Source organism: Cricetulus griseus, chromosome 3 (assembly GCF_003668045.3).
Source record: "Cricetulus griseus strain 17A/GY chromosome 3, alternate assembly CriGri-PICRH-1.0, whole genome shotgun sequence".
NCBI classification, from domain to species: Eukaryota; Metazoa; Chordata; class Mammalia; order Rodentia; family Cricetidae; genus Cricetulus; species Cricetulus griseus.
In genome coordinates this window covers 218,544,829-218,565,011 of record NC_048596.1, presented here as the reverse complement: position 1 = coordinate 218,565,011, position 20,183 = coordinate 218,544,829, and the positions used below count along the sequence as shown (strand labels likewise).

Here is a 20,183-nt window from a genome sequence, read left to right as displayed (position 1 = left end):
TACTTTCTGAGAGAACCGCAAACATTCCAGGTCTTTCTGTTGTGTTTTTCCACTGTTATTCTATGTACACTTGGCTAAAAGTAGCTATCAGTAATCATTCTACAGCCTAAATGGTGCCTGGCCTGAAATATCCTCAAGCAGATTAAGTACTCCACTCTTTTGAAATTCAGCCTTCTATACAGCCTCAGGACAAGAATAATGTGGGCAAGTTCTTTGCCATAATGTAACACAAACGGCCTTTGACACAATTCCCTGTAGAGTCCTTAGTTCTTGTTTGAAGCCTCTTGCCCACAGCCTTTACTGTCTGTATTCTGTTAACATCCTAAGTTCACATTTGACTTCGCATTGAGCTCTGCTTACAGCACTGTAGAACTCTCAAACTTGTATCTCCAAATGTTATGGTTGTAGCACTATTGGGAGATGTGACTCTGTTTGCAGTAGGTGTGGTTTTGTTGGAGGAAGTGTGTTACTGTGGAGGTGGGCTTTGAGGTCTCTTGCTTAAGCTTGGCTCAGTGTTACACTTGATTTCTTGTTGCCTACAAGATGTAGGACTCTCAGTAACTACTCCAGCACTCCAGCACTACTTCGTCTGCACGCATGCCACCATGCTCCCATCATGATGGTAATGGACTGAACCTTTGAAACTGTAAGCGAGCCACCCCAATTAAATGCTTTCCTTTGTAAGAGTTGCTGTGGTCATGGTGTCTCTTCACAGCAATAGAAACCCTAAGACACCCAAGTTCTCAAATTTCTCCCACTTATCAGTTTTGAAGATTTCTGAATCATATCATCAGGAAAACTCATAGCAATAACCCCACTTTTCTGGTCTGAGTTTCCTGTTGCTGTTAGAAAGCTAACTTAAGAGAGGAAGGATTTACCTTGTTTCATAATTTCATAGGTTTCAGTTCATTATGGTAGAGGCAGAGTGAAACAGCTCACATTATAGTGTTAGACCCCCGGAAAACTTAAGTATCTGGGGTCCCAGGCCACGACTGCGGTCACCCCAATCACCAGGCGGATTCGAGAGCTTGCTGCAAACTGCACGAGGCTTTATTGTAATTTAACGAGCTAACCCCATGTTAGCTCGGGTCTTTCACCCATCCGCCATGGCAGATGGCTCAAAAAAGACAGTTCCTAGGGCCTCCCAAGGGATCTTATAGGACAGCGTAAGGGGAGTGTCTAGGGGTACGCACAGGCTCACGATTGGTGTGCCTCCAGGCTTGGAGGGCTTGCCCTGTGTTGATTGGTCAACTGGTTGTTATGGCCCATAGGCCCTCCCAGGGTGGTTGCTATACTTTGTGCATCATTGCTGTGCGCTTGTCCGTAAAACACACCCAGGGTCGTAAAGCATAGCGCCACCAGCTAACTTCTGATTGGTTCCTTGTCATGAGGCAGGCATCTGACTTTCTAGTGTCTAGGACAAGGTCATAGAAAAATGTGTTTGGCCGTTATGGCTGCCAAAAGGGAAGCTGGTCCCTTCAATAGCAGATTGAGAAATCTAGTTTATTTCAGTTCTTTAAATTATATAATTCGTGTGTGTTTAGTATATGTGTCACATACATGTGGAGTCCAGAGATTGATGTCAGGTATCTTATCTAGTCATTCTCTACCTTATTTTCTAAAACAGAGTCCTTACTGAACCCATTGTTCAGTTTTGCTAGGCTGGATGGTCATTGAGCTCAGGTCCTCATAAGCATGTGGCAAGCCACTCTGTGAACTAAATCTCTTCAATTCTAAGATTCTTTCTTAATGTAGTACCTGCTGTTCCATTCTCTGATTTCTAAATTTCTTAGGCTTCCTGCTTTCTAATTTATGTCTGCTAGATTCAGTGAACTCACTCTATTTTCAGAATCACCTTTCTTTTGCTTAATCCTGGAAACTGTTCTAATTAACAAGTGTGTACTAAAACTTGGAAAGTATCCGGAGGCAGAAACATTGAGTCTAACTTGTGGCTTATCTGACTTGTTTCCTTTTTGTGGATTATTATTCATTCTTGCCTTGCTCGATGTCCCCAAACACCTCAGTATATATTAGTTAATTAATTAGTTTGCAGTGATGGGGGTAAAACTCAGGGCATGCTAGATACTCCAACACTGACCTACATGCATATCCATTTATTTTTAATTTACAGTAGTTTTATTTGTTTTAAAAATAATAGATTGAGAGAAAAAACTGAGGCCTATAAATATAGAATAGAATGTAAATACAAATGTAGACTGGGCGTGTATCTCAGGGATTAGAGCTTCCCTATATCATAAAAGTCCTGTGATCAGTACCCAACGTCTCTGAAACAGAAAAACAAAGGCCAGCTGTTTCCTTGACTGCTTTAAATAGCCAAAACTACTGTATGTAGTAAAAGTTAGAAGAACTAAGTTGTGGGTTAGATGGCTGGTGATTTCTGTCTCTGGTATCTGGTAGTTAGCCTAAAATCCTCTTTTTGGGTAGATCATGTGAATTTGTGACACAGTCATTTTAGGCAGCTTTGAGCAGAGGATTGGCCACTTAGCCCAGGAAGAAGTAGATGGAGTATTGTGTTTCTTAAGTCACAGCTACTGAAGTTCCTCTCCATGGCACAGTGGGTTCTACCCCTTTTTGCACATGTTCCTCTTTAGAAAGACCATGACTACTCCCGAACTAGTGTAAATAAGACTTAGGCTGCAGTGTCCTTTCCTATGTCATGAATCTCTTTGCCTGAGTAATTACTCTACCAATTCCTGTTGCATCTCCTTGAACCTGCCTGTTTTTTTGGTTTTTCGAGACAGGGTTTTTCTGTGGCTTTGGAGGCTGTCCTGGAACTAGCTCTTGTAGACCAGGCTGGTCTCGAACTCACAGAGATACACCTGCCTCTGCCTCCCAAGTGCTGGGATTAAAGGCGTGCACCACCAACGCCTGGCACCTGCCTGTTTTTTGATCATCACCTTTCTCTTGCTCACAGTGGGAGCAGATCAAGCTGGGTCCACTTGGGCCGTGCAGGACCAGAGGAAGCTGTTGTCACTACCAAAGCTTTGGGGCAGTACTCAATACATATTTATATGTATTATCTAGATTTGTAATTGTTTATAGCAGTAATATGTATAAGTCTTCCTGAATTTATTGTTAGGACTTGAAATGTCTTACTTAGCCTTCCATTTTACCCACAATTTTTTATGCAGAATTAGTTTGAAATGCCTCATCTATGTCTACTAAGCAAGAGAACTTGATGATACCTTTGGAAATTTTAAAGGAACTAGTATATAGTTTTCAGATGTCATTAATAATCTAACTCTTGTACAATATTTTCTATTTCATACATGAAGTGGAGAGATCTAGATTTATTATTAATTGTTAAACTTTTCACTTTTTAGACCTAAAGACTGTCTTCGTTCTATTATGAGAAGAGTGAACCATAAAGACCCTCATGTTGCTATGCAAGCTTTAACTGTAAGTAGCTCCACTTAAAATAATTAGCACTGTTTAATTATCATTCAGCATTGAACCCTTGTAATTTCTTGTTTTATCCTTATAGCTTCTAGGAGCATGTGTATCAAACTGTGGCAAAATTTTTCACTTAGAAGTATGTTCAAGAGATTTTGCTAGTGAAGTAAGCAACGTATTAAATAAGGTAAGGAACATTATGTCCCAAAATCAAGGAAGCCTTCATTTTTCTTGTATTTTATTGTTAAGTTCTTCCCTTCTTAAATTCCAGAGAGAGAGAGAGAGAGAGAGAGAGAGAGAGAGAGAGAGAGTATGTGTGTTTTCCTACATAATAAGAACTGTGTTTCCTTGAAAAGACTACAAATCCACATAAATTTTAGTGTTCTTTTGCAAACCACATTAAAATAGGTTTAGGGTCCTTCTATCTTTCATCTGATAAGAAAACATACATTCCTATATGTGTAGGCACTTTGGATACCATTTTTGTATCTGCACAAAGGTATTTCCCTAATGTAGAATCCTTCAGAAGAAGCTGCCAGAATTTAAGGTCCTATTGAATCTTCATTTTATGTGAACAGGGATACTACCTGACTGGCCATCACAGGGTTTTCCTACTTATTACTGTTCTGTTGGGCCAGGCCTATAGATGGAGTTGCTCCCAAGGTTGAGACAGAGAAGTTCTTACTAGGGACTGCCCCTAAGCCAAGCTGTGCCAGTTGTGATTCCAAACTAAGAAGCACTCAATTCTAGGGGTATCAGCCCATAGCAGTTGTTAATGGAACTTAGATAATGAGGACAGCAGAATCCTCATAATAGACATTGTACAAAAGAGATAGTCTCTCCAGATACATATGTAACGAAGGTGGCTAATTAGAGAATTATGAGAGGGCTACACTGTAGACTTAGAAGTTGCTCAAGGCCAGGACTGGATTCTGTGTTTACCCACATCTTTAGCATTTCAGCCAAGAATTCGAACAAACCTGGTTTATTTTCAAGTCTATAGAGGAAAACATGAAGCTGTTCTGTGTTTGTGTGTTTTTAGCTGGACAAAGAAAGCAAGAGAGCTGGGAACTCTAATACTACCTACTTTATTGCATGCCAGAAGAAATTCAGTGCATAATTCAAGGAGTCTAAAAATATAAAAGTAACAGTTTTCAAGTAAAAGTATTTGTGTTCTATAAGTAATTATTTCTGGCTTAAATGATATAATATTGTATATCAAGAGCAGGGTTTTAATGTTAATAGGGGAATTCCTCAGGCAATTTTGAAGTCTATGAGTACTTCTGAGTTTTAGTAGAAAAGCTTGTACAGAAATGGGAAAGGAAATAATTTTATAGTCTCAGTCATTCCCTTTTCTGTTTCAGTAAATCCCACTTGTTCTTTTTTTAACTAATGAAAGAATGTGTCTTACAGTATTCTGAATGTCTAGGGAAAGGGATGATTATTTAAGAAGATAGTTTGCTAACATTTTCTGTAATTGTAATTAAGATACAGAAAAAAGTTACATAGTACTATAAACAGCTGTTTGAAAAGACAGAAACATACAGAGAGAGGACTTAGCTCCCTTTCTTACAAAGGGATCAGCATGTAGTATACCTCACACAGACTTCACTTAAGAGTCATGGGAAGACACAGGTGTGAAAATTGAAAAGAATGGGAAAAGAACCATGCCACTTATTCTCTCCCTGCAGGGTTTTTGTTTTTTAAATATAAATAGCAATGCAAAATAAGTTAGTTTTCTTTGTCATGCTGATGTATAAGCATGTGAAGTTGTAAATTACACTGAAAAGGCCTGTCATTCCAGTCTCCAAAATAATTTATTACACATTTAATGTTTAAGTTTTGAATGTTTCATTGTTGTTTTATGGTATGAAAGTAATGTTGATTTATAGATGCTAAGTGTATTTTATTTTCACATGTATAATCTGCTACAGAAAATGAATACATACATATACATGCTAAATGTATGAATTTAATTTTATATTTAAAAGGGCATCTCTTATAAGGTGACAATTTATAATTTTAAAAGGTAACACATAGAATTTTTATACTTTTAACTATGCAAGTTTTCTTCTTTTTTTCTATTCCTTAGGGTCATCCTAAAGTATGTGAAAAATTAAAGGCTCTTATGGTTGAATGGACAGATGAATTTAAGAATGATCCGCAGCTTAGTCTGATATCGGCAATGATTAAGAACCTTAAGGAACAAGGTGTTACATTCCCAGCTATTGGTTCTCAGGTATTTTATGAAGTTGTGTTTGCTACAATTTATTTTTTCTTCTGAAGTAGTTATGTCTGAATTTTTCTCTAGTTTTATTTATAGTTAACTTTTACTGCTGTAGAGAGGTTTGTAGAAGACTATTAGTATACTATAGATTTTCCTTTCCCAATGCCTCTTCTTTAAAAAGGAATTGTTTTAATGTCTTGTAATTTAAATTCTTTATTTAGTTTTACTACAACAAAATTGTAAACGATTAGGTAACAATGAATAGTCATGTTAAATGTTCTTAATGCTGTTATTTTCTCTACAAAGAATTATAGCTTAAAAATTAGGGTATCTTTCAGCAACACAGAGAAACCCTGTCTCAAAAACCAAAATATAAATAAATAAATAAATAAATAAATAAATAAATAATGTAACTTTTTATTTAGAAATACCTTTATTTAAATTAGGAGTTATGAGAGGCCAGTGGAACAGAAGCAAATGAGATGACTTTTATTTTTTAAACTGGAGTTAAGTAGACTCATGTGACTGGTGCAGGATAGATTTCCTTTGGCACACAAAACTCTATGAAATTCAGTGAATTTCTGATTTGTGTCATATAGTAAAAAAAATCAAGGGACATCTTTTAGATGTCTTTTCTATTCTAGGAAGCCAGTCCTTGAGGGTGTATGCATAGTAATTTAGTATGTTCTCCTTTTCTGCTGTATGGATTGGAACAAATTTTAACAAGTTATGTGGAACCAACCCCTTCTGTGAAGAGCTTACCTTTTGATTGTTGACCACTCTTACAAGTTATAAGATTGTATACTTTTGTCTAGCGCTATCTAGATTTTCTTCCCAAGGCATTTTCATTTTATCTAAGTGCTCTTTAGATATGAAGACCCCCCAAAAAAATATCCAAGAAAGAAAGAAGCAAGTAGATAATTTTCTTTTTGCCTAAAAAGTAGTTTTTAAAATTAAGTTTATGGTGATATGTCTTAAAATTCATTCATAATTGATAGGTAGGTTTTATTAATAATTTTGAAAATTTAAAATTAATGATTTTTAGGCAGAACAATCCAAGGTACTGTAGATTCCTTGGCAACAGAAATAATGTCTATCAGAGAATAGATGCACTGAAGAGATATAGAGGGGACTTAACTAGAATTACATTTTCTATACCTGTTCTAGAACTTGTTACTCAAAGGGATTCATTGACCATCATCATCATGATCTCCTGGGAGATTATCAGAACTCCAGCCTCTGAGGTGCCACTCCACATCTGTGGACTCACTGTCTCTATTTAATAAGATCCCTGAGGCTTTCCTCTGTGAACACAGAGTTGAGAAACACTGTTCTAGAGCACAGCCTTCAGTGCAAATGCAAATGCTTCTCATTCCATAGATGGAATGCCCTTGTAAAAGAAGGAACCTGTAGTGATGTGTTTGACATGGAGCCTTCTTCATTAGTCTAGAATCTTAGATAGCCATGGGCGCAACTTAGAGGGTCTTTACTGTAATCCCTTCATTTTGCACATGAGAGAACTGATTCTGAGAGTGGCTGGAGGAAGGACACCACTGGCTAATTCAGTTCATTTTTCTTTTACTACCTGCTCTTGCTGCCTTCTGGTAGTATTCACTGGATACACTTCTGTTTAGATCAGTCTTCTTGGAGCAAGAAATGTAGTGGTCAGTGGCAAGAGCATTTATTATTGATTGGTGTAGAAATTATATTATTCTCGTTCAAATTTCAAATTTATTATGTAGAGGACTGATACTGAAGACTACATAGATAATATGCAAAAACCATTTTTAATTATTTTCTTTCAGCTATAGAAAATTACATGGAAAGGAAATTAATTTCTAAAAAGCTTGTCAGTAGAAACTGTAAAGATGTGTTTAATGAAAAGCAAATGATACAGGTCCAGCTGCAGCCTCCTGTAGATGGTAAAACTACTTAGCTACTGAAGTCCTTGCTACGGTTTCATCAGACTAGATTTTTATCAGTAGACTTAATAAAAGCTTCTGAAGATGCAAAGGCTTTTCTAAGTGTGTGTATATCTATCTGTCTATCTATATTTTTTTTCTTTTTAACTCAAAGATGTGAACATGTTATAGAAATCATTCACCACACAGACTCATGCTGGTTAATACTCAGTTATGTTAGCACTTGACATAGTAATAGAGAACTGCTACTGTGCTGAACCTAGTTAGTGATATGTATCTTGGTTGGCTAATACTGAAGAGCAAGCACACAGCTTAGGAACACAGTGGCTTTTTTCTGTACTTCCCTCTTAGTTGTTAGAGAGTTTTTTCAAAGAATGTGAAAATATCAACATGTTTGTGTTCAGCTAATAATGAAAAAAAAATCACATAAATGATACAAGCTGTCTCTGATCAAGTATACTTACAACTTTTAGATGTGTGTAGTAATCACAACGGAATCTTAAGAGTCTAAGAAGGCATAGGTCAGAGTTAAATGTGTGTGTTTAAATGAACATGTGAAACTAAAAAAGACCTGCCTAAGCATTTGATAATGTACAATACAGTAAGTGACAAATCTGCAGTTATATTTTGTTGTCATGTTGACTGTTTGCCTTCCATTACACTCAACATACATTTTATTGATTGCTTGTAATAGTGAGACACATTCTCTCAAGGAACATACATAGTTTGGGAGAGACAGAAATACGCACTAGCAGCTAAGATACATTGCCATTTGCTGTGTGTCAGCCATTATTCTGAGTACTGTACATGTGATAATTGGAAAAATCCTTACAATTTCACTTTTCTTAATTGTTTGCAATAATTTCTTTATTGGTTTGTAATCAAGTTGGTACTACATCATTTGCAGTTTCATTTACTCCCTACCTCAGCATCCCTTGTAGTTGTCATAAATTACCTGTATACATTTTGGTAAGCTCCTGAATATAAATGTTACTTCTACTTTGAACCCAGATTGAACCTCCTCTCATCTGATTTTAGAAGCCACACATTCAAATTTAGGCCTCTGAATATGTTGTAATACACCCATGAGAAGCAGATGGTGTTATGTCCTTTATTGTAGAAGTTGAGACATCAAGAGTATTGTGTGGCTAGAGACACCTGGTATCATATGGCTAGAAAGTGTGGTAGATGTGAATCTTATGTTTGATGATTCTTCAACTTGTGTTTTTAATCATCTGTTTCATACTACCTTTTCCCAAATCCTTGTTTAAGTACCAGAGATTTCAAAGAATGCTTAATTAAGGGTTTAGAAATGTTTCATTGAGAAAGTGATGTGTTAGCTACTTACTATCAAGTTGGAACTTAGTAGGGACAAAACAAAAAAGAAAAGTGATAGAGCATAGTGAACTAAGGTGAACTATAAATAGAAGCAAATATGGGCCGTGGGTGTAGAAGTTGCAGTGTGAGTCTGCTCAGGAACCACTATTACCTTCTGGGAACTCACAAAATAAAGTGCATTCTGATCTGCATTGAGTGAATGCATATCCTAAGAGAAGCTTAGAAGCTTCTAATTCCAGGTGTGAAGTAGCACATTTCTGTCTACAGGTTGTCTTGTTTACAATATAGTTGTAAACATTGACACACTGCCAATGTTGCTTGAATTTTGTTTATAAAATGCGTTTTTTTTTTTAAGTTTATATAAAATGTGCCAGGCAGTGGTGGTGTACACCTTTAATCCCAGCATTTGGGAGGCAGAGGCAGGCAGATCTCTTTAAGTTCAAGGCCAGCCTTATCTACAGAGTAAGTTCAGAACAGCCAAGTCTACACAGGGAAAACTTGTCTGGAGGGGGGCCGGGGATGGACTGTCTTTATTGTTATTTATAAATGAGTTCATTTATAGATTACTTTCTGCCTTTTCACCTGAAAGGAAATATTAAAATACAACTGCATAATTTTCCAAAGCTGTTTGTTTTTAAAGTAATCCCTTGCTTTCCTCTCCTGACCCCTGTTCTAGTTCTAGAATTTTTCTGAAATTATAAAATATTGTTTTTGTTTATCATCTTTATGTTAATCTGGGAAAATGCAGATGGTCTGTCAGCCTGTTGAGTTGCTTTTCCATTTGTGATGTTCCTTCCTCTTTCTAGTGAAGGCCTTCCAGATTGGGTGTCTATCTTCTTTCGAAGTCTATAATGGACTAATGAGATGGGTTTTACAAGGTTTTAGGTTAGGTACACGTAGGGCAATTTGAGAACACCTCTCACTCCTTGTCTTTATTTTTCCATGTATATTAGGCTGCAGAACAAGCGAAAGCAAGTCCAGCTCTGGTAGCCAAAGACCCAGGCACTGTGGCTAACAAAAAGGAAGAAGAAGATTTAGCAAAAGGTGAGTTTGTAAGTCCTGGAAGGCAGAGAAGAAGATAGGTCTCTGACTGAATACTGTTTCTTAGTGATTTACAGATGAAGGAAATGGCTTCAAATGAGCAGAGCTGCTTTAGTTTTTAAATGAAGTTTGTTTTTTAAAAAAAATATTAAAGATATATTTATTATGTATACAGTATTCTGCCAGCATGTATGTCTGCATGCCAGAAGAGGGCATCAGATCTCATAGATGGTTGTGAGCCATCATGTGGTTGCTGGGAATTGAACTCAGGACCTCTAGAAGAGCAAGCAGTGCTCTTAATCTCTGAGCTAAGTCTCCAGCATGTAGTTTGTCTTTTTATTACCCAGAATAACTTAAATTGTAATTTTTCAATAAAAATGTCCTCTTTTTAAAAGTTATTTTTATTCTTTCAGTAATGGATCAATGCATATAACTTCTAATGATTTGATATTGTATGAGGGTATGCAATAGTCTGTTACAATATTGAAAACTAATACTTTCAATGTATTATTGACTGTATTAATATGGATCTTTAAACTCTCACTGTTTTGTAGCTATTGAGTTGTCCCTCAAGGAGCAAAGACAGCAGTCAACTACCCTTTCTACTTTGTATCCAAGCACATCTAATCTCCTAACTAACCACCAACATGAAGGCAGAAAAGTTCGTGCTATATATGACTTTGAAGCGGCTGAGGATAATGAACTTACTTTCAAAGCTGGAGAAGTTATTACAGTTCTTGACGACAGGTAATAGTTAATTATACATTGAACACTTGCTAAAATATATCCTGTGAAACCCTTGTTTAATATAATTTTATTGAAAGTAATTACCAAGCATAATCAAAATGTTTTTCTGATTATTTTTGTTCCATCTAGTAATTCAAATTGTTAAATCTTGTAAATATTAAAGTTTTGAAAATATGGTGGATTGATTTGAAGGAAGTACATTATCTGTTGATAGTATCCATACAGAGCCACAGATCCATGTAAACCATAACAGTTTTATGCTTAAGGTATCATGAGGGAAGAGCTGCACAGCGTATTTTTTTTCTTAAGTTTTTATTGTTTTAGTCTTCTTTGTTGCCAAACCAACCTTTGAAAAACAGAAATTTATTTCTCTTAGTTCTGAGACGATTCTGTCAAATTTGGCACATAGTTTGGGCCCTGTGGTTCAGACACAGTTGTGTATTCACTGTGGTGTCACGAGTGGCAGAAGGAGCAAAGAAACAATCAGGAATCTCTTTTATAAGGTCACTGATCCCATTTCAGAAGATTCTGAATAAATAAATAAATCACCTTCCAAAGGTGCCACCTTCTGATTTCATCAGCACATGAATTTTAGGAAGACAAACATTCATTATATTTTAATATTTTCATGAAGAACCCAAAATGATGTAAGTTTTGAGCTGCTTAGCTAGAATTGCATCATTCATTCTTTGGAAAAGGGGTTTAATATAGACTTGCTGGCTTTCTGTATAGTGGGCACTGGATAGTTCTGTTTCAAGTTTTGTACTACAGGTGGTGTCATCTTCTGTATGTGTCAAGTTGGGAGGAGAAAACAGTCTTTTTTGTTAGTGTATGCATGAAAGAGTAGTGATTAGGAATGGAGATGTGGTCCAAGTCCACTTCCATATCTTATTAGAAAGAGCTCTCATGTTGGAGCCCAAGGGACTACCTGAAACTGGTGATTTTTTAAGCCCGAGGGCCTCTTTTGGGGAAGAGTTAATAGCTTTTTATTGGCTCCTTGGAAGATTTAATGACCTTCTGAGGGAAAGAACTGTGGCTTCAAAAACTTCTGTTGGTGGGGCTCATTTCCTATTTTCTTCATTCATCACCTCACACTAACTGATGGTACCACTGGGGCTCTTCACTTCTTGTTTGTGAAGATAGGCTGTTATCTCCTTTATTGGATTGTTGTAGGGTTCCAGTCTAGTGATAATACAAGTTAAATACTGTGAATGGTAAATTCTTACAGGAATAAGTCTTTATTGTGGTAAAGCATTCTTTTTTGTTTGTCTTAGTGATCCCAACTGGTGGAAAGGTGAAACCCATCAAGGCATAGGGCTTTTTCCTTCTAATTTTGTGACTGCAGATCTCACTGCTGAACCAGAAATGAGTAAGTACTTTTTGGTCTGTTGATGGATGATAGGTAATCCATAGTCTTCTTGATGAAAGTTGAGTAAACCTAGCCTTATACGCAAATGGCTTAAATGTTTTTTCCTCTAGGTGTTTTAAACAATGAAATTCCAAGCTGCATATGGTGGTGGTACATGTTTATAATTCCAACTCTCCTGCAGTCCCGTTATGTGGAGGAGCAGTTGCTACCTAGTATAGTCCTTTGGCACATAGTAACACCTTGTCTCTAAAAGCAAATAAATAAAATAAAAATCCTATCAGAAACAGTCTAAGAATTAAAGCCCTATGTCTGGCAGTCTTTGTTGTATGTCTCTATCATAGACTACATGACAGATATGTGTGTTAATGGTGAAAAAAAGCCTCTAACAGAAAATCAGAAATTAATAGCTCTTTAATGAAATGGTTCTCTCTCATAGCTACTGACTTGTCTTCTTTCACTTTTGTAGAGTCAGGTCTTGATACTCATTCTTTTAATATAGTTGTTAGAGCTAAAATAAACGTTGGAACTCAGAAAATGTATAAACCTGGGGACTGGAAAGATGGCTTGGTGGTTAAGAGCATATGCTGTTCTTCCAGAAGACCAAGTTCATTTCCCAGTACCCACATTAAGTGGCTTACAACTTTAACTTGAGCTCCAGGTATCCAGTGCCTCTGCCCTTCTTGGGTACCTTTACTTACATTCACATACTCTGACACCCAGATAGATATGTATGCATAGTTTTAAAAAAATACACCTGAAAGCCTATATAAGCCTATTTGAATGGCCTTGGATGGTATGTCATTTTTTTTAATAATCTGGTCAGCTTGAGGTGTTTGTGTTTTGAGCTTTTTTTTTGTCAGCTGTCTATGTTTAGAATTTCTTTGGACTTTTGTTCAAAATGAGAGCCTTGATCTCATTCATGTCTATTATGTAGCTGTTTGATCTTTATCTTTCATCCAGTAATGTAGCTGTACTATGAGTTTTCTGATTCTTATATATGTTTCACTTTAAGAGAAATAAGAGGATTAGAACCTAAGTAATGCAGTAATAATCCTCAGATTTAGAAAATGTACTAGCAGGATTCCTGTAGCATCATTCTTTCACAGGAAATAGAAGCCAAGTTTACTTGATCTGTCACATAGATACACATGCCTCACTCATTTTATTTTGGAGACAGAATTAGTTATTGTGAAAATATGCTCTGTGTGTGTGTGTAAGTGTAAATGGCATATTTTGCATATCATACATTTGGTATCAGTTCCTATGAGAAAGGGGGCTGCAAACTTGTGCATTATCAGTTCTGTGAAGTCTGCCATGTGTTTTCTTTTGGGCAACAGCCAATGAATGAAGAACTGTCCCAGCTTTCTACTTGATAATAGGTGCAAGATAGCAAACAGAATGTCTATAACAGATGTCTCTTTCCCCATGGGAAAATGAATCAGCCAATTTTTTTGTTTGTTTGTTTGTTTTTTGTTGTTTTTAGTATGTAGATATTGCTTTACAGTGACTTGAATGGAATGAATATGTTCCTTACATTTCCAATTAAATAGACAATACCAAAGCCCCATAATACATAACAACCACTTCTTTTCAAAATCAAGTCACAAGCCAGATTTCAGTAGTAAGGCTAAAAGACAAGACCAATTGACATTCAAGTTCAGCCTTTTCAATTTCAATTGTGCAAGAGAGTTTAGTCTTTCCAAACTACTTTAAAAAAAATAAGCATACCATATTAGGATTGTTTTGGAAATTCATCAGAGCAAATTAGTACTTCATCAAGCACATTGAGTCATGTAATAAATATTATTACTGTCCACAGTTCCCGATACTGAGGCATCTCCCTTTTTTTTTTTTCATTCCTAACATTCTCATGTCTGATTGTCCTCAGTGATGCAAGGTGAAGATTGCTTTGGTGAGCAAGGGAAATCTCTTTAAGGCCTGTTGTTTGCTGAATCTTACCACGTTTCTCTTCTGAGTACACTGAAACTAGAAAATCAGGCTTACATGCTGGCTAGTGCATGTTCCTGCTGAGGCTACTACATGATTCTTCACTTGCCTTGATGTTGCTCTCTGCATAATTTTCCAGTTCATTATGCTGTAGTTAATGTGGTGTTTCTATTAAAGAAACTTTTTCTTTTGAATTGTCTGGTTATCTAAAAAGAATTGTTTTAAATTGCAGAATTCATTTATGTCAGTATTAAGCTTTATTTTGTAAAAATTTATTGAATTTTGAAGTAGGTAATTTTTATTTCCAAAGTTATTTTTAGTGAGATCACTTATAGGAAACAAAGGTCTTTCTTCTGTCATTTTCTAAGATGTCTTCAGTTATTCCTTATATTGAGTCTCTAAAGTCCATATTTTCTGTTAGGACTTAAACTTTTAGCTCTACTTTAAGGAAAATGTGATTTTTATGTTTTTTTTTTTTTCTTATTCAGTTAAAACAGAGAAGAAGACGGTACAATTCAGTGATGATGTTCAGATAGAAACAATAGAGCCAGAACCAGAACCAGCCTTCATTGATGAGGTGAGTGATTCCTTGTTAAAGTGATGTGCAGTTTGTATAGAAGCTGGATTCTTGTTTTCTTATTCTGAAAAGGTTAGAATATAGACAGAGCATTTATTTTTGTTACAGTTTTTTTGGTTCCATTTTTACCTTACTTAGATCTTGTTATTTATCCTGCTAAGGGTTGAGGATATACCTCAATAGGTAAACATTTGCTTAGCATGTGTGAGACTCTGGATTGATCTCCAGTCCTATAGAGAGGGGGTAATATAAGGATGGATATAAATTTCTGTCTAGTATTTTATGGATTGGATATACATTGACGAATTATTGGACACTTTGGCAGCTTCCAATTTTAATTGCTATCACAATCAGTATTATAGTAAGTGTTTTTTATTTTGGTTTCTTTTTTAACATTTGTTTTTCTTAGCTTAGATATTCAGGAATGGAACTTACAAACTGAAGGATCTGTGTGTTTTTCATGTTAATAGGTACTGTGAAATTGTTGAACAGGAGGGAGATTTTGTAGTTTTGTTTATGCTTTGTAAGAATATCTGCTTTTCCAGATACTCAACAGGCATTAAAATTGCTTGTACATTACAGAGTATGGGACACTTACTGTCTGTTGAAAGAATAAAACAAGTGTGATGGTTTTCAAATGAAGCTGTTATTAAATACTACTATATAAACCAGTTCAGTGAAGTGAATTGTGCTTCTTCCATGAATTAAATACATTTGAGTCTTTGGGAAAAGCTTATGTTAATTTTATTTTAAATCTGTCCGTATGTCATTGTTAATCTGAAACAGTGATTATTTTCAGAAGTTATGTTTGAAAATATGCTTAATCTTTCTGCCAAAAGCCGCCGAGCCCCACTGCTACATGTGCACTTTGTGTCAGCCTCCCGCCTGAGTTAGGCCCAAATGAATACACAGAAACTTGTATTAGGTTCAAAGCTGCTTGGCCAATGACTAGGACTTCTCATCTGCTAGTTCAGTCTTAATTATCATAAACCTATATATTTTATAAAACTTATTGGACGCCTTATTGGCGTCCCTCCTTGCCTATGGCTCACATCCTGCCGCTGGAGAAGGAAGGGGAAAAAAGGGACGTTTCCTGTTTCTCCTTCTTTAAATATGAGTCTCCTTGCTATGTCACTTCCTGCCTGGATCACCACTTCTCTACTACATTTCTCAGAATCCTCTTTGACTCCTAGTCCCGTCTAACTTGCTGTCTCATTGGCCAAACAGTATTTTATTAACAATCAATAAGATAAACATACACAGAAGTACTTTCCCCATCAGTAACAGTGTTTTTTATAGCCAACTTGGTAGGTTGTAAGTTTGTTTTACAGTGCTGTAGATTAGCCTAGGGCTTTGTGCATGCAAGGCCAGCACTCTACTACTGGGCTATGTATCCAACCCAAACTTGGCATCTCTGGAATTCCCTAAGCTGCATGGAAATTTGCTATTTATACATATGAAGAAAATATTCATATTAGTTATGTTTTTATCTTGAACCATGTTTGCAGCTGTATTTTTTTATGTGTATGGATAGTTTTGCTTGTATGTAAATCTGAGTGCCATGTGCATATTTAGTGCCTATGAAAGCAAGAGGAGGGCTCCTGTCTCTGGAGTTACAGACAGTTGTCAGCTGCCATGTGGCTGCTGAGAATTGAACCCTAGTCTTCTGGAAAAGCAGCCATTCTCTGCTGCTGAACAATCTTTCTAGCCCCTGGGATTACATTTTTTATATTCAAATCTATTACTAGTATTGTTTTGAATAGTAATATCAATATTGTATTGAATTAACTTAGTAAGTTAACATTAAATGATGGAATTAGCAAGCCATATAGGATGTTATCCCCATTTGAAATATAACTACATTCTCTCAAGTTGTATTACATACATGCATACATATGTATGTATTTTCTGGCTGCCTTTGTGCAGAACTTACTAAAGAGATAGTGTGGTCCTCATGCTGACTATGTGGCCCCTGGTATAGATCAGTGTAGAACACTTTTCAGAACTTGGTTTTCTTGCATTTGTTTCTTGTATTAGAAGCTGATGTGTTTGAGACCACTTCCTGCCATGATTTTCCATTTTCTTTCTCTTCTTTTACATTTCTTTTTCCGCTGTACAGATAAAAGCCTCATCCTGTGCCCACAATGAACCTTACTGTGGTGCATTGATTTCTAGCAGCATTTCCATATATTGGCAGCACAGTCAAATGGTTTCATACATTTTTGCAACAATTAAAAAAAAAACCAGCTGGGGTGTTAACCGTGCACACCATTAATCCCAGCACTCAATTTTACTTCACATGTGTGGGCATTTTTGCCTGGATTTTTATGTCTGTGCACCATTTGTATTTCTGGTGCCCACAGCGGCCAGAAAGGAGGCATTGAGTTTCCCTGGAACTGGAATTCTGATGCTGTGGAGGTGCTGGGAATTGAATGTGGGTCCTCTGAAAGAGCTGCCAGGGTTCTCAATTGTTGAATCATCTCTTCAGTCCTTAAAAATAATTTTTAATGATAATCTACTGAAGATTCCTGTTGTGACACTGAGCAGCGATGGAAATATTCAGTGGCACTGCTCTAATAGCTTGAAATAAAAACAAGTTTTCTCATTAGTTTCACCTATAAGGACATAAAATATGAATATGAATGACCTTGAATCCTGGCTCATTTGATTCTGTTAAAACTTCGTTCCTTCATTATATTCTTCTATATAGAAATCATTAATGCATACAGATTTAAGTCTTGCCAATTTATATACATATTTTTGTTTTAAAGAAATTTGGCATAGTCTTCTAAAAGACTTTAAAGTGCATTTAGATAAAATTTTGTAGGAGATAATGAGCAGAAATATAATTAAGTTTAAGGAGGAAAATGATCAATTTGGAATTGCTTATTTAAAAACAGTTGTTGTTTTTGTGGTCCGGGGGATGGCACCTAGAGTCTTTTACATGCCAGGGAAGTGGTCTTGTAGTGAGCCACATATGCATCCTGGTCTAAATGATGGTGGTGCTCCTTTGACTTTGAGAGAAACAAGAATATGGATGAGTGCTACGTATTAAGGAGTCCAATTGGGTCAGAGAACGTTCTGCTTGGCCAGATTGCATTACAGAAGGAAATGTCTGAGTACTCAGTTGTGGCTCATATAGAAACCATGTTGCATTAACAGGAGATGAACGTTTGTTTCTGCTGCCTAAAATGTCTTAAAATGAACATGAATCTTTTACCTGAAGGAACATCCATTTTAAAGTACAGGAGCTTTCCTCTGCTTCCAGCCTAACAGTTAATTCATCTCTCAAACAGTCTGTGTTTGAAGTAATAGTTTTACTCAGAATCTGTAGTCCTTAAATTATTAGCTGTGTTTACCTCTGTGTAATAGCATCACTATATAGAAAATTTGAGTGAGAAAAATTTGTAATAATTTTCATAGAATTTGGTAAATGAAAAGACAGATCTTGTATAATGTATATTTATGCACCTGCCGTTTTATAGTTCCTTCAGTCGTAAGTATTAAGGGATTCTGAGATAGACCCAAGTAAGTGGTTTGAGATATTATCATCTGTCTTTCCCACAAAAAGAATAAACCACAAGCTGTTTTCTTCTTTTATGAATAACCGAAATGTTGATGGAAAGAGAACATATTAAATCCTTAGAGCTCCTCTTAGAAGAACAGCTGTGAAAAGCCTGAGCTCTGTCTGTGGAACAGCTGTCAAACTCACTGCCAGTGAGAAGTAATGACTGAGTTGTTAGTCATAGCAGGCTGTCTTGAGAGGGATGTTCCAACTGTTGTGTGGCTAAGCTACAGCTGCTCCACAACAGTGAAATTCTTGAACATGATATAAGAGATTGGGGAAATTATACCCTGTAAGTTTAAATGGATGTCCTGTTCTAATATGAACATTTTGAAAAATAACTACAAATAGCATGGAAAGGTCTGATTTTTGCATGGTGCTAAAACATATATGAGATGCTAAAAACATAAAAGAACATTAACCTAACTATGAACTATAAAAATCTTCAATCTAAAGCCAGGCGGAGGTAGTGTATGCCTTTAACTCAGGAGGCAGAGGAAGGTGGATTTCTGTGAGTTTGAGGCCAGCCTGGTTTACAAAGTGAGTTAGTTTCAAGGCAGCCAGAGTGGTTACACACACACAAAAAAAATAAAAAACCTGTCCTGGGGTTATGTGGGGGAATCTTAGTTGGTAATTGAGTTGTCAAAGTGAGAACATAACCCTTTGATAGAGATTGGTTGCTTTTGACAGTAGCTGTTTAATTTCTGTAGGATAAAATGGACCAGTTGTTACAGATGCTGCAAAGTACAGATCCCAGTGATAATCAGCCAGACTTACCAGAGCTACTTCATCTCGAAGGTAAACCTTTTTTTCTGTCCACCTTGGAAGCAAAGAATAGCCAGAGATCTTGCTGTACTGCTCAAGAATGGCTTTTGAGAGTGATCTTAGAAATGAACATTACACCTTCTTCCTGTGCCTGTATTACATTTCATGTGCTGTTTAAATCTTGAGTAGAGGTTGATATCACAAACCTTACTATACAAATTATTTTATTCAGCATCTTAAATTTCTTATAAAATGAAAAAAAATTGAAGTCAGTGAATTTTAGGTTCTGTTGACCAAGGATAATTAATATTTTTATTACTTCATATTAAACTTTTCATTTCTTTAATGAATATTTTTCAGAAGTTTACTTTCTTGTTTTTTATTCCTTAAAATTGTCATCTTAGCGATGTGTCACCAGATGGGACCTCTCATTGATGAGAAGCTGGAAGATATTGATAGGTAAAGAACTTGTATTGTGTCTGACTTGTATATCTTTCTCTGAAAGCATTTCAGTAAACTGCCATTTTAAAAAGGTACTCCGGCAGCCGGGCATTGGTGGCGTACGCCTTTAATCCCAGCACTCGGGAGGCAGAGGCAGGCGGATCTCTGTGAGTTTGAGGCCAGCCTGGTCTCCAGAGCGAGTGCCAGGATAGGCTCCAAAGCTACACAGAGAAACCCTGACTCGAAAAACCAAGGGGAAAAAAAAAAAAAGGTACTCCAGCCTGTAGAGATGGCTCAGATGGTAAAGTGCCTGCCACATAACTGCAAGGAACTGAGTTTGGATCCTCAACGCCCACACAAAAAGCTGAGCATGGTGGTGCATGCCTGTAAACCCTGCCAGGGCAGTGAGGGTGGGTAGAGGAAGGAAGACGTATGGTGCAGATGGGCAGATCTCTGCCCATCCAGCCTAGGTGCCTCTATTAGCTGCAGGTGCTGTAAGAGTTCCTGTCTCAAAACGAAAGGTAGAGAGCCATATAGAAACCACCAGTGTGTCTCATTCCTCTGTGTGTGCATACAGCTGCCACGTACACAACACACACAGATAGTACTTCAAAGAACCATTCTCTATTCACCATTCTCACCTTGATGTGAGGATTTGGACTCATTTGTCCTTTTTTGAAAAGCAAGGCTTCTGTGGACCTTCACTGTCTTCTTTTTTTATATAACTGTGCTTACTAAGGTGGCATTACCAGAGCCCACAGGCTGGCATCTGTTGACAAGTGAGCAGATCTAGACAGTTCCAGGTACAGTCAGGTACTCCAGCATGGGAT

The 20,183-nt window shown here is 36.7% G+C and overlaps 1 protein-coding gene across 1 annotated transcript in view; it reads left to right on the top strand.

Annotated features, from left to right (window-relative positions):
* The window catches only part of Stam (signal transducing adaptor molecule), a 60,353-nt gene that overhangs the window by 27,521 nt on the left and 12,649 nt on the right, over positions 1 to 20,183 (top strand). Inside the window, exons 3-11 of the mRNA XM_027405250.2 lie at positions 3,345 to 3,420; positions 3,506 to 3,601; positions 5,507 to 5,653; positions 9,855 to 9,945; positions 10,497 to 10,689; positions 11,964 to 12,058; positions 14,494 to 14,582; positions 18,858 to 18,945; positions 19,317 to 19,371. Coding sequence (XP_027261051.1) covers positions 3,345 to 3,420; positions 3,506 to 3,601; positions 5,507 to 5,653; positions 9,855 to 9,945; positions 10,497 to 10,689; positions 11,964 to 12,058; positions 14,494 to 14,582; positions 18,858 to 18,945; positions 19,317 to 19,371 — 930 coding nt within the window. The remainder of the gene's footprint in view (positions 1 to 3,344; positions 3,421 to 3,505; positions 3,602 to 5,506; positions 5,654 to 9,854; positions 9,946 to 10,496; positions 10,690 to 11,963; positions 12,059 to 14,493; positions 14,583 to 18,857; positions 18,946 to 19,316; positions 19,372 to 20,183) is intronic.